Source organism: Peromyscus eremicus, chromosome 23, assembly GCF_949786415.1.
Source record: "Peromyscus eremicus chromosome 23, PerEre_H2_v1, whole genome shotgun sequence".
Classification (NCBI taxonomy): domain Eukaryota; kingdom Metazoa; phylum Chordata; class Mammalia; order Rodentia; family Cricetidae; genus Peromyscus; species Peromyscus eremicus.
The window spans coordinates 34,613,684-34,627,518 of record NC_081438.1 but is presented as its reverse complement, the minus strand read 5'-3'; the positions used below and the strand labels follow the sequence as shown (position 1 = coordinate 34,627,518).

Genomic DNA, 13,835 nt, shown 5'->3' with positions numbered 1-13,835 from the left:
GCAGGAAAAACAACGTAAGAGATTGTCTTCCAGTCTACACACACACATCAAACAAAAACACTCTTCAATAAGTAAAAAAAATCCTTCTTTGTTGTTTTGTTTTTTCAAAAAATTTTAAAGTATTTTCTAAAATACTTCTTTATTATTATTATTTTTAAATTATGTATACGAGTGTCTGTCTGTGTGTGGGTTTGTGCACATGAGTTTAGCTGCTCAGAGGTCAGAAGTGGCTGTTTGATCCCCTAGAGCTAGAGTTACAGGTGGTTGTGAGCTGCCCAAGGTAGCTACGATGCCCTCGCTACCCAGGTGTTTCTCTAAGAAAAACCCCCTTTCTCTCTAAGTGATTCAGTTTTCTTATTTACTAGCTGGAGGAAGAAACAGTAGCTACTAGTGAGCAGAGGCTGGCAGCGGCTTTGCCAGCAGGTGAAGTGTTCTCACGTTCTCATCATCAACAGCTACAAGGGGCAGAGCAGTGGGTGGCAGCAACACTGTACCTTGCACTGTTGGGTCTCAATGGGCACTCTGAGTGTAATGCTGATTCAGTTGTACTGAGTGGCTCTCTATGCTGCTTGTGTGTGGTAATTTGCGTGGTGCTCCATCACGAAGCCATTGAGCCTTTAGCAAAACCTTGGACACTTTCTGACTTTGCTGTCGTGAACAATATAGAACCCTCTAATTTTTTTCTTTTTCTTTTTCTTTTCTTTTTTTTTTTTTTTTTTTTTTTTTTTGTAATTTTAGTGTGTGTGCACAGAAACGGGGATTACAGGAACATAAAAAAAATGTGCACAGAATGTTTTTAAATGTTAGGACTACAATCTAGATTCAAGGCAATGATGTAATTGGCCTCCAATTGCTAACGTTAAGTATTCTCTGCACCCATTAATGTGCAAAGCTATGGAACAGAAAAAACACAAGGTGCTAGTGTGCAACTTGACGTCAAAGCTGCTCAGGTCAGGGAACATAAACGCAGCCAGCATTCTCCTTTAAGCTGAAAAACAGGTCTGGTGACAAGGCTGCCCAAGCTCCAGACCTGCCTGGCTCTCAGAAGGCACTGGCTGGTCACTCCATTTGGCAGCAGGCCCAAGGGTTCCAAGTCACATCTCATCACCATTTGTTTTTAACTTGGGCAGCTATACATCACAGCCTGCCCATCTGTAGAAAGATTCTCTAGTGCAAATGGTTCAAGGTGACCAAGGACAGTTCAAATTAACCCATGCCAAGTTTCTTTCTATAGGAAGCAGAGTGACCAAGCTCCTGATAGAGAGAGTGAAGACGGAGCCAGTTGCCTGAGATCCACTGAATACTCTTCCGGGAGCTTGGCTTACATTATCTTATTCAATCTTGGTAACAGCACTTCTGGGTAAAACAGATCCCCAACTCTACAGAATAAATAAGCTCAGAGGGATCAAAGGAGACTCACAGTTGTAAAGCTGATGAGAGGAGAATTAACAACCCCAACCCCAGCTGACCCTCTCTGTTCTGTCTGCCTGCAGCAGCCACAAACACCGAGGCTCTGAAGGACCACGTTCATCACGCCGCAGAACTCAGATGTGCCAGCATTATATCCAGAAATCTGGGGGATGAAGGGTGCACAAGCCTTCCTAAAGCATTGATGGCCCTTTTCCTGCTCATTAGGTCTATCCTTGCTGGCTAGCAATGCCACATTACTGAGTACCTACTGCATACCAGCCACCCGTTGGGCTCTGGGAATGCAAAATTCTTCCACTGTGAAATTCTGACTAGACATAGAGGACAGTGCCTACAGACTGTCTGTAACTGCTGGCTGGACTTTCTGGACTGGTGATGGGATGGGATAAGGACTCCTGGGGGGGCTTTTTCCTTGGGCTTCTCCAGCATCAAGTCTGAGCTGGACAGCCAGGCCTCTATGGGTCTCTACTGGCTCTAGCTTAGTCTTCCATTGTACACTACTGCAAAACAAGATGAAATACTCAAATAAGCAGTTTCTGGCTACCGGACACCAACCTGTCCAGGGTACTGACCCTGGAGGAATATGACAGCAGAGGTAAGTACCACTCCAGGGGCCATACTCCATGGCCCCAGCTCAGAGTCTAAGCCCAGGGAATAAAACTTCCTAGTGGACTCTAAGAATGGAGGCTGACCCTGAACACACAGGGAAAGAAGGATGCTTTGACAACGTCTAACACCAAGGTTAGGTTGGGGGCAGGGCTCAGTTATGAAGTCCATACCTAGAACCCCTCAGTGAGGGGCTGGAGATACAGCTCAATGGTACACATGAGACACTGAATTCCATCCTCAGCACCAACAAAACACAAAATGAGCCAAATACCAACAAAACCAAAAATGTTATTTAAAACCAAGGCCAATCTAGTTTTCAAGGAACTATCTCTAGGGCAAGGCCTTGATGGTTCTCTCCACCAAGTGCATCCTAGAATCACTTGGGGGCCCCACTTCCCTACCTCTAAACAAAACACAGCAGGCAGCAGACCTGGGTTGAGAATGGGCATACCCTCAGAGCCAGTGCATGTCTAATGAGCCTCCCTGGGATGTGAGCTGAGACTCCCCTTCTAAGAGGGACCCTGAGGTTTCTGGCCTATCCCCTCAGGTTCCTGTACCCTGGACCTGCACCATAACCAGACAGCTTTGCCAAAACCCAGTGTCACCAGGACAACTACCACGAGACAACTTTCCCAGAGCCAGGTCTAGACTAGAAGCCACGCTGGATCAGGATCAAAGAAAGCTGGTGTATTTTCTGTGAGCACATTTGTAATCAGTGGCCCAAGTGCTAGTTAAGAAGGGAGCTAGCACCTTTCACCTGGAATGCTAATTTTCTCAGGGGGCCTACCCTGGACCAGCCTAGAAAGACGCAGTATTTGGTGCTTTATATACCACAAATGATTTTCTACAGAGGGCTGTTCACTTGTAAGACAGAGGCATACCAGTAGATGGTGTGTCCCTTGATTTACTACTGAGTCTCATGTGGCCTAGAATGGCCTTAAACTCTTATGTAGCTAAGGAAAACCTTGAACTTCTGGTCTTATCTGCCTCCACCTCCCAAATCTCAGAATCCCAAGTATGCATATCCATACCTGGTTTACTTAGGACTTGGGATAAATCCAGGGACTGGAGGATACCAGGCCAGTGTTCTACCAACTGAGCTATACACAGGTATCACATTAACTGGGGCAGTAAGGGTGCTGGGCTCCTTCGGTGCCCTCCTGAAGTACAAAGGGTTTTTTTTTTTTTTTTTTTTAAAGTCTTCCTCCTTTCCCTCTACCCTTCCAGGTAGTACAGAATAACAACTGGTAGGTACAGTCTTTCTACACAGTATGCACACCAAAACAAATATACAAAGAAGAGCATAAACTGTTATGACTACTAAATTGCACCTTCATACTTAAGATATCCCAGTACAGACACCCCGCCTATAAACCCTTAGCCATTACTGTAACATTCAACAGCACCGTTGGAGCCTACACTAGCTCCCTGTGAATGTCTGTCTCTCTCTCCCATTTGCTACCCTTTCAAGTAATACTAGGATACGTATTTTGTTTTTCTGTTTGAGGCAGGGTCTCATTATATTGCCCAGGCTAGCCTTGAACTTGTCATTCTCTTATCTTGGCCTACTGACCATTGGTACAATATTTTTTTTCTTTTAAAGAATCTTTTTAGCTGGTGTGGTGGTATACACCTTTAATCAGCTCATGAGGCAGAGGCCGATGATCTCTTGAGTTCCAGGTCACCCAGGACTACACAATGAGACGTTATCTTAAAAAAAAAAAAAGGGAGGGAAGGAAGAAAAAAACAAAAAACAAAACAAAACAACAACAAAACCAGGCCAATCAATAAAAGGTTCCCTGGTATGCTATCATCTCCCGGGCAGGTGCTCCTATTGGCTAACAAGTTAGCTACTTAGCCAGCTTGAGCACATACCCTACCCACCAAAGTGACCTGACAATACCCTGCTGCTCAGGAGACCTTGAGAGTGGAGGGCAGGGGATCCTAGGTTCTGGGTCACCTGTGGAAAGGTAACAGCAGCATGTGCTGTTCACACGGCCTTCAGGAATGCCACCTCTGAAACGTAGGCAGCCTGAGACCCTGAGATAAGGTTCTCTGTAAACATTATGTAAAGACAGATTTTAAATAGGGTGATTTACTAGATCAGTTTCCAACAAAAAGACAACTTCGGGTTGGACAGGTGGACTGGTCTATTTCAACCAAGTCCTCTGAGTCAACCAATATTCTAAATCTCAATTTTAAAATAACACCATATGGAAGGCTACCCACACAAGAAGAATTTATAAAGAACAGAAGTTTGCCCCATAGGAGACTTTATATCAAACAGCCTGTGTGTGTGTGTGTGTGTGTGTGTGTGTGTGTGTGTGTGTGTGTGTGTGCGTGGTGTGTATCTGGGCATCTGAGTGTGCAGTTAGTTAGTTATGCGTGCACATGTGTGTGTGGAAGCCAGAGGATAACCTCAGGTGCTGCTCCTCAGACACTGTCTTACAGTACTACTCCCCCACTCCTATCTGCAACCCAGCACTAGGATTACAAGCTTGCAACACCACACTGGCTTTTATAAAATAAATAAATAAATAAATAAATAAATAAATAAATGAATAAATAAATAAATAAAAACACGGATTGGGACAGGAAAGATGGCTCAGTGGTTAAAAAGTACTTGCTGCTGTTGCAGAGGACCTGGGTTTCTTCCCAACATCCATATGGTGGCTCACAACTGTCTAGTTCCAGGAACCCAATGCCCTCTCTGAACTCTGAGGCCAATGCATGGGCGTGGTACACTTACATACACACAGGCAAACACTCATACACATTTAAAAACAAAACAAAACAAGAGATAAATCGTCGGTTGGTGGTGGCGCATGCCTTTAATCCCAGCACCAGGGAAGTAGAGCCAGGCAGATGGATCTCTGTGAGTTCGAGGCCAGCCTGGTCTACAGAACAAGATCTAGGACAGGCACCAAAACTACACTGAGAAACCTTGTCTCAAAAAACCAAAAATCAAATCAAAATGTGTGTTTAAAAAAAAAAAAAAAAAGACAGATAAATCTTTTGAATAATAACTTTAAATAAATAAAAAATATGGGGTCAAACTTGGTCCTGTAAGCTCTTTACCAATCAAACTATCGCCTACTCAGCCTAAAGCAGTTACTTTAAAAAGCAAATGTAACAGCTGTCGATGGTTCCAAGATTCTTCTGTACCTTGAGCCTTTGTTCTTGAATATCGTCCAAATTATATGATTTATCTTTATTTGTTTTCAAGTCTCTTAAGACTTTTCCTTGAGGAAGCATGGGAAAACACTACTGGCTATGACAGCTTTGTCATCTTTAAGAACACGGTGGTGAATAGGACTTAAAGCACTTTCTAGCCATCTCTGGGAACCTCATGTTGCTGACTTTGATGGGATACTTTAAACTTCATGTTCTAATTATGTTTGTGTGTGTGTCTATTATGTGTGTGAAGTTGCCATTGAGGCCAGAAGAGGGTCCTGGATTCTCTGGAGGTGACGTTAAAGGTGCTGATGAGCTGCTGCCTGACAAGGGTGCTGGGAACTGAACTGGTGCTCTCCATTGTTTGTCAACATGCCCTCTCTCCAGTCCAGTCCCACCTTTCACAATTTAAAAATACTTTATCAAAATAATGTGTTTACTACTGCAGGTCAATCAAGAAACAGATGTGGAGGAAAAAGATAACTGCTTTCCTTTATTTTTCCAATCCTGAAGTGATGAGCATCTGAAAGGAACAGTCCTATAACTGCTCACCATATCCCCAGATAAAACCAGGTGCTCTCAAATAAACAAACAAACAACTAAATAAATAGATGACTCATACTAAAAATAAATTATTCTCAGACTTGCTTTTTATTTAAATTTTTAAAAAAGATTTATTATTTTTTAAACTGTGTATATGTGTGTGGATCCTATGTGTGTGGGAGTGCCTGCTGGGGGCAGAAGAGGAAGTCAGATCCCCTGATGCTAAAGTTACACACAGTTTGAGCGCCTGATGTGGGTGCTGGGAACTGAACTTGGGTCCTCTGAAAGAGCAGTCTTATTTCTGAGCCATCTCTCTAGCCCAAGACATTTTTGTTGTTGTTTTTCAATAAAGGGTCTCTTTGTATAGCCTCAGCTGTCCTCACTCTGTAGACCAGGCTGGCCTCAAACTCAGAGACCTGCCTCCCGAGTGTTGGGAGTGCTGGGATTAAAGGTGTGTACCACCACCACCTGGCTGCCCAAGAGTTATTTTAAAAATACAATACTTTGCCAGGCAGTGGTGGCGCATACCTTTAATTTCAGCACTCAGGAGACAGAAGCCAGTGGATCTCTGTGTTCAAGGCCAGTATGGTCTACAGAGTGAGTTCCAGGACAGCCAGGGCTACAAAGAGAAAGAAAGAAAATCCCTGTCTCGAAAAATCCAAACAAAAAACAAACAAACAAACAAACAAAAACTTCACAGACATCTCTACACAGGTATGCCTTTTCAGTAGTTGGGTAAAGAGTCACGTGAGTTACTTAAAGTCAACTGAAGAGACTCTGCCAAATTTCCCTAGAGACTTAGAAAGTAACTTAGTATCAACAAACATCTGGATGCGAAGATGGCTGGTAGTTAATAGTACTTGCTATGCAAGCATGAGGAATAGAAAGATCTCAAGCCCTACTCACACCTTTGAGGTGAGGCAGAAACAGGAGGATCACTGGGGATTGTGGACTTCCAGCCTAGTTGAGAAAACGCCAGCTAGGAAGAGCTCCTGCCTCAAAGGTATTCTCACTCAAAGATGGAGAGTGATCCAGAAGGAATATGACCCCCTCTTCTGGCCAGGGTTCATAACTCTACATACACACAAAGAAATAAATCTATTTTAAAAAGTCGGCACTCAAAAGCCTAAAGTCTAAAGGAGAATAAGCAGGACTCTGCTTTCCAATTCATGGAGCAGACCTGTGCTAGGACAGAAGGAAGCCTATGGTGTACAAATAGGAAGAGGCCTCTTCAGACTTAATCCTAACACTCTTAAGCCAGCCTGTTCACCGGCCAGAAACCAAAGCCATCACTTAGTGCAACGAGGTACTGCTGGCCTATAGTGCTTTCTCAGGACTGTGAACAGACACATAAGGAGGTCCCGTGGGTATAATCAGAAACCTACGCTGACTGATCAGATGCAACAAGCCAGAGGTCAGGAGGGAACCGGGTACATTCACTCCCTACTCTGAGGCTTGCAGACTTCTTACACTGCCTCAAATTCCTCAAGCATTTCTTAGACTCAGACTATGTTCATGCTACTCCTTGGTGTTGGTTTAACTGAAGCCCAACTCTGCCTTTATTTACCAATACTTCTTTAGGCAGAGAGCTCAAGCTACAACCTGATCTCTTTGGTTTCTTCCTTCCTTCCTCCATTCTCGCCTTTGTTTTTTGTTTTGGTGTTTTTGAGATAGGGTCTCATGTATCCCAGGCTGGCCTCAAACTCACTATGTGGTTAAGGATGTCCTTGAACTTCTCTTTCTTATTCTCCTGCTTCCTGAGTGTTGGGATTATATATGTGTACCAAGCCTAGAATTTTAGGCATGTTAGCAGTCTACCAACTGAGCTGCATCCCATCCCAACCCCCCTTCCCAAACCTCACAATCTCTTTAGACAGCTGCAGCTGTAGCAATAAGAAGGGTGTGCCTGTGCCCACCCAGACCTACCTGTGCAGGAAGTGCAGCTTGTGCATGGCTGCCAACCCTGCAGCAATCTCACACGCCATCCTCTGCAGCAGCATGGTCTGTGAATCGCCCCGCACATGCTCTTGCTCATTGCGCAGGTAAGCCTTCAGGTCGCCCTGTGAAAACCAGCCCACATGAGTGACAAGTGCAGCACCAGAAGAAACCAAGCTCCTAGACAAGCTCTACAGTTGATCTGAACTATCAGGATGACTTACTGAACGACTTAAAGGTAATTCCAACCAACCCAAAGTTTACGTGATTTTGCTTTAAGAATCATTCTTGCTAGTTATCATACAAACACATACAGAACAAAACAGTACATGAAATATAATTTTACAATGATGCACAATTAAATTAAGTGCTGTGAAGATGGCTAGAAAACTCCAAGGTGAGTAGAAAGTTAAAGAAACAGTGCTATTCACACCACCTAACTTCCATTTCCAGGACACATATAGTCAGTGAGTGCTTTATCACGAGATTCCATGGACACCATTAATGCATGAGTGAGCTATGGAGTAGAAACTGAAAAAAGAAAAAGACATGGAAGAGGTGAGGAAAGCCACTGAATGCTAGTGACAAGGCTCAGGTCTCACCCAGCTTCCTTCCCCAGAGACCAACACAGGAAAGAACATTCCAGTCACTTGCAAACAACACCAATTCAAGTCAATAAGCCTAGGCAGAGGATGGCAGCCTGGACAGGAACAAACCCAATCAGACACACAGGCATTCAGCTCCCCAGTTACTCCCATTAGTGCTCTGGGCACCTGTCTAAGAGGACGCATAGACATCAAATCTGCCTGGGGGAGTACACTCGAGGAAATAACACGTTATAGTCGCCTTACAAAAGAACAGATAGTGACCTAATCCAAATGAAAGCTTTCTGGGGAGAGGAATATGTACATACATGTTTAAGAGTGTGTATGTATTTGGAGGCCAGTGGTCAATCCTGGCATGTTCCTCAATCACCTCCTAACTTAGTTTTTGAGACAGTGTCTCTCTCCTATTGGTCTGGAGCTTGCTTACTAGGCCTGACTGGCTGGCTGGCTTGTTCCAAAGGTCCTCCTGTCTTTCTTTCCAGGGCTGAGACTACAAACACACACCACTGTCCCTGGCTTTTCTTACCTGAGTTTTGGTGACTGAACTCAGGTATTAATATTTAATATTTAATTTAATTTATATTAATTTAATTAATATTTAAATAGTAAGTATTTCACCAACTGAGCCATCTCCCCAGCTGAAGACTAAATCCAACTCAAGAAAAGACTCAGAAGATGGATGTTCTCCTTGGCCAACTTTCTTGTAATGTACTGAAGACAGTGAGTTTGTCAGACTCCTCCCAGGATGAAATTTTCAAACATAATAGTCCTCCCCAGACAGCTGTCCATGTTTAATTCTTGGTACATGATAATGCAGCATCTAGGTCCCACCCAGGACCTGCATTTGTTTCTATCCCTGGCTTTAATGATCCTTACACACACACACACACACACACACACAAATGTTTACATTGATAACCGTGACTGTTTTGGATTAATTTTGGATTACTCTTATTTTGTAGTTTTGAGACAGACTTTGGCTATGGAGTTCAAGCTAGTCAAAAATCCTCATCTCATCCTGGCAAGTGCTGGGATTACCATTTGTGCTTTTGAGCACTGTGTAGAATATACAGGAGGCTTTATGACTGTTACCCATGGCACACACTTCTTATAACTGCAGGCATTCTTCAGATACAGAACTGTGGCTTAGGAGAGGTAAGAAATTTGCTCAACAGCTCAAGACAATGCCTGTCTCTGATACTTGAAAGGTGGAGGCAAGAGGATGAGGAATTCAAGGTCATCCCTGGCTATAAAATGACTTTGAAGCCAGCCTGGAATACATGAAACCCTGAAGAAAGAGAAAGAAAGAGAAAGAAAGAAAGAAAGAAAGAAAGAAAGAAAGAAAGAAAGAAAGAAAGAAAAGAAAGAGAGAAAGAGAAAGAAAAAGAGAGAAAGAGAAAAAGAAAGAGACAGAGAGAAAGAAAGAGAGAGAGAAAGGAGGGGGAGAGGAAAAGAAATTTGTTCTAATAAACTGCTAACATTTTTTAGTTTACTATCTAGTCAAGAAAATTCTAGTCAGCAAGCAAGTGAATTAAATCAATATGCAGATGAAATCAACTTATTCTACAAGAATAAATGTGAGATGACTTAAGGTCCATCACACACACACACACACACATCCCTGTGGCATTCTTCCATCAGCATTGCCATACACACTCATACCCAGCCATGCACACTCATACCCAGCCATGCACACTCATACCCAGCCATACACACTCATACCCAGCCATGCACACTCATACCCAGCCATACACACTCATACCCAGCCATCGCATTAGAGCCTTTGGGTTTCTTTCCAAATATGGAAAACTTTCCAATATAAACTTTGTTCCTGCTAGAATTCGTCACCCCAACACAAACAGCTCTTCATAAAGGCTAGTCTCTTTCCAGCTGTGCAAATTGGGGGAATGATGAAGATTTGAATAACAAATTAACTCAGAGAAGTTCCAGCAGGAAACTCCAGGACTACAGGCAAATGAGCTGTCCCTAAGACAGCCCCTAAGAAATAAAGCACAGAAACAGCATTTAAATCCACTGACACTGCCAATCAAAATGGCAACTTTTTAAATTTATTTTTTATTTTTTTGTTTAGCCTCATTGCTGCAGCAATACCCCAATAAAGAAAAACCTACTGGCCAGGCAGTGGTGGTACACACCTTTAATCCTGGCACTTAGGAGGCAGAGGCAGGTGGATCTCTGTGAGTTCAAGATAAGCCTGGTTTACAGATCGAGTCCCAGGACAGTCAGAGTTACACAGAGAAACTCTGTTTGGGGGAGCAGGGAGAAAGAAAAAAGGAAGGAAGGAGGGAGGGATGGATGGATGGACAGAGAAAGGGGGAGGGAGGGAGGGAGGGAAAGAAAGAGAAAGAGAGAAAGAAAGAAAGAAAGAAAGAAAGAAAGAAAGAAAGAAAGAAAGAAAGAAAGAAAGAAAGAAGGAAGGAAGGAAAAACCGACTTTCACATAATCTGCTGCCTCTTGCTAACTTGTAAAACAAACATCAGCTCTTGGTCAACAGTTTACAAATGACTGTGGCTAAGAAATGGAGTTGTTTTTCCAAGATCAACTGAAGTGTGTTCACTGCCCCTCCTGTTCTTAAACTGCCTTCTCCCAGTGACATCCCTGAGTGCCTCTCCAGCTCTCCAGGGGCCAGCCACGACCCTCCTGGAGGAAGACTTTGTGCTGGGTGTGCAGGACTCAGGGTTAGGTCTATGGTCCAGAAGTACTCTGGAACTCTCCTGAGACCACAGTTTAAACAACGAACAACTGGCGGCACATGGTGGACACCTTTTTAATCCCAGCACTTGGGAGGCAAAGGTAGGATCTCTGTGAGCTCAACAGGCCTGGTCTACATAACAAGTCCCAGAATAACCAGAACTACATAGAGACCCTATCTCAAAATCAATCAATCAATAAATCAAGAACAGCTTTCTTTCAATTACAGTAAAGGAATTTTACCTCAAGAAAAGTTCTAGCGGGGCAGTGGTGGCGCACGACTTTAATCCCAGCACTCAGGAGGCAGAGCCAGGCGGATCTCTTTGAGTTCGAGGCCAGCCTGGACTACCAAGTGAGTCCCAGGAAAGGCGCAAAGCTACACAGAGAAACCCTGTCCCGAAAAACCAAAAAAAAAAAAAAAAAAAAAGAAAAGTTCTAAAAAGATTCATTCTATCTAAAACAGACAAACCAATATTTAGATATTTGAGGGGTTGTATACAGAGACAGACAGAGAATGTGACAGAGACACATATACTGGGGATTGAACCTAGGGCACTCCATTCCCAGTCCTTTTTTGGCTTTTTATTATGAGGCAATGTCTCATTGTATTGCCCAGGCTGGACCTGAATTTGTGATCCTCCTGATTCTGTCTCCTAAGTAGCTGAAAGTACAGGCCTATACCCATAGAGCCCAGCTTGTCTTATTTTTATTTTAATGGTGCCTAGTGAATAGACCCAGAAAAATACTACTTATTATTTAAATAAAAATAAGAAATCATCAAGAACCATATGTAGTTCCATGTTATTTTATCGTGTGTGCAGATTCATGTAATTGCTACAGCCAGTATCTAGAACTCCTTCAGTACCACAGAGGTCTTCTTGATCCAGTTACCGTGTCCTATACTGGACTACCACCCCTAACCAACTAGTCTCAGCTTTACAGTTTTGTCACCAAGAATGTTATACAAGTAGAAGCATGTAAGAAATAACCTTTGGAGTTGTTTTTTTTCCCCACTCAGTTTACTGTCCTTATGATCTGTTCAAGTCATAGTATGTTGTATGTGTTTACTGCTGAATGGTCTGGATGCCCCATACTTTGTATAGTTGTTTGCTTATTGAAGCACATTTTGATATGTCTAATTTGGGGATTACTATAAATAAAATTTCTTTGAATAGTTATAAATATTTAAAAAAAAAATTAAACACCCTTTGTCCAGGTTTTAAAATTTAAGAAAACTCAAGAAAGACAATTTGGTGACACTAGATGGAGACAGAGAGCTGCACCCAGCACCAGGGAGAAAAGCACCTTGCAAGGACACAGCACACAGGCCACTCAAAGGCCCTTCTAAATTCCAACACAAAAGGCAGTAGTGCTTTACGCATGGTTTTGGCAGATCACTGAGCACAATGAATTAATTTTTAATACATTTTAATTTAATTTAATATCAACACTTAATGTAATGGAAACAGTGAATAGCCTTATAACTGACACACACGTCATTTGTATGTCTAACATTTCTAAAGAACTTTGTTTTGAGATAGGATCTCATGTAGCCCAGGCTGACCTCAAATTCAGGTAGGGAACCCCTGAATTTCTCTTACCTTCATGACTGAAGTACGCCCCAGTATGTCCCTTACTGAAATGGGTATGTTCCAGCTGAAGCACACTGAGGCCTGCATCTGGATGCAGTCCTAGTATCACCTGCCTCTTTGTTATGGGTTACTCACCTGTGGCCTTCCACAGCCATCTCCTCAGTTCTCTTGCAGCTCCACTACTCCAGCAGCTCTCAGAGAAAAGCAACCCCCAAACCCCTCTGGCTCCTCCTCCTCCTAGCCTGCTCTTGCTATGGTCGGTCCTGTTTCTGTCATCCTTCCTGAATAGACTCCTCACATGCCTGGTCTGGCCTGGCTGCATCCTCTGGCTTTCTTCCTTGCATGAACCTCTCTCTGCCCCCAACACACTTGCACCCACTGTTCAGCTACAGCTGCTGAATCCCCGCCTCTCCACAGCCAGCAGCTCGGCCAAAAGCTAGCAAAAACAAAGCCAGTCAACCAAACAAGAAACCCCAAGGGGTCTCCTTCTTCCTTCAAGCCCAGCCTTCCCACGGGCAGCCTGATGGCTCACCAAATAAAGGTGCTTAACAGCATGCCTGGCAACCTGAGATCCATCCCCACACCCCACATGGTACTAAGAACCCACTCCAAGATGGTCCCCCATGGCACACATGTGCTCCCCCAACCCTGCCCTACAAAATAAATAAATGTAAGAAGTTATTAAACAAAATAACTACTTCAGCTCTCTCCACCTGGCTTCCGGACACCACAATCTCCTGTGATCCTTCCTAGCTCACAAATTCCAATGGCCCTTGCCTGGCTCTTCCTCCTCTCACTGTTCTGTAGCCACTCCATAGCCATGCTCCATGTGTGTTGTGCTGGCCAGCCCCTCCTCTGACACCTTGTGCTTTTTTCCTTGGATGTCAAGAAGCAGCTCAGGCCTAATGCACGTCCAGAACAAAACAGGGCAATCTGTTCTGATACAGAAAATGGCATCTCCATTTTTCAGCAGATCAGACAAAAATCAACGATGCCATTCGTGAACCCTGCCTTTAGATCCATCTCTAAGCCATCTATCTCCAGATCTTTGCAGTTTTCAGAAGGCCACTGGTATCATGTCTGAGGCACATCCACCTCTGTCTGAGCAGCCAAAGCTCTCCATATTGTTGTGTTTTTATGGCCTTGTTCACGCTAGGCAGGTGCTCTACCACTGAGTTACATCATCCCCAGCCCATCACAAGTGCTCTATTGCTGATCCAAAGTCCTAGCCTTTAAA

General features: G+C 43.6%; 1 protein-coding gene across 1 annotated transcript in view; it reads right to left on the bottom strand.

The window, feature by feature from the left end:
• Lmtk2 (lemur tyrosine kinase 2) overlaps positions 1–13,835 on the bottom strand; it is a 69,129-nt gene that overhangs the window by 24,538 nt on the left and 30,756 nt on the right. Inside the window, exon 7 of the mRNA XM_059248969.1 lies at positions 7,681–7,814. Within this exon, the coding sequence (XP_059104952.1) occupies positions 7,681–7,814 (134 nt within the window). The remainder of the gene's footprint in view (positions 1–7,680; positions 7,815–13,835) is intronic.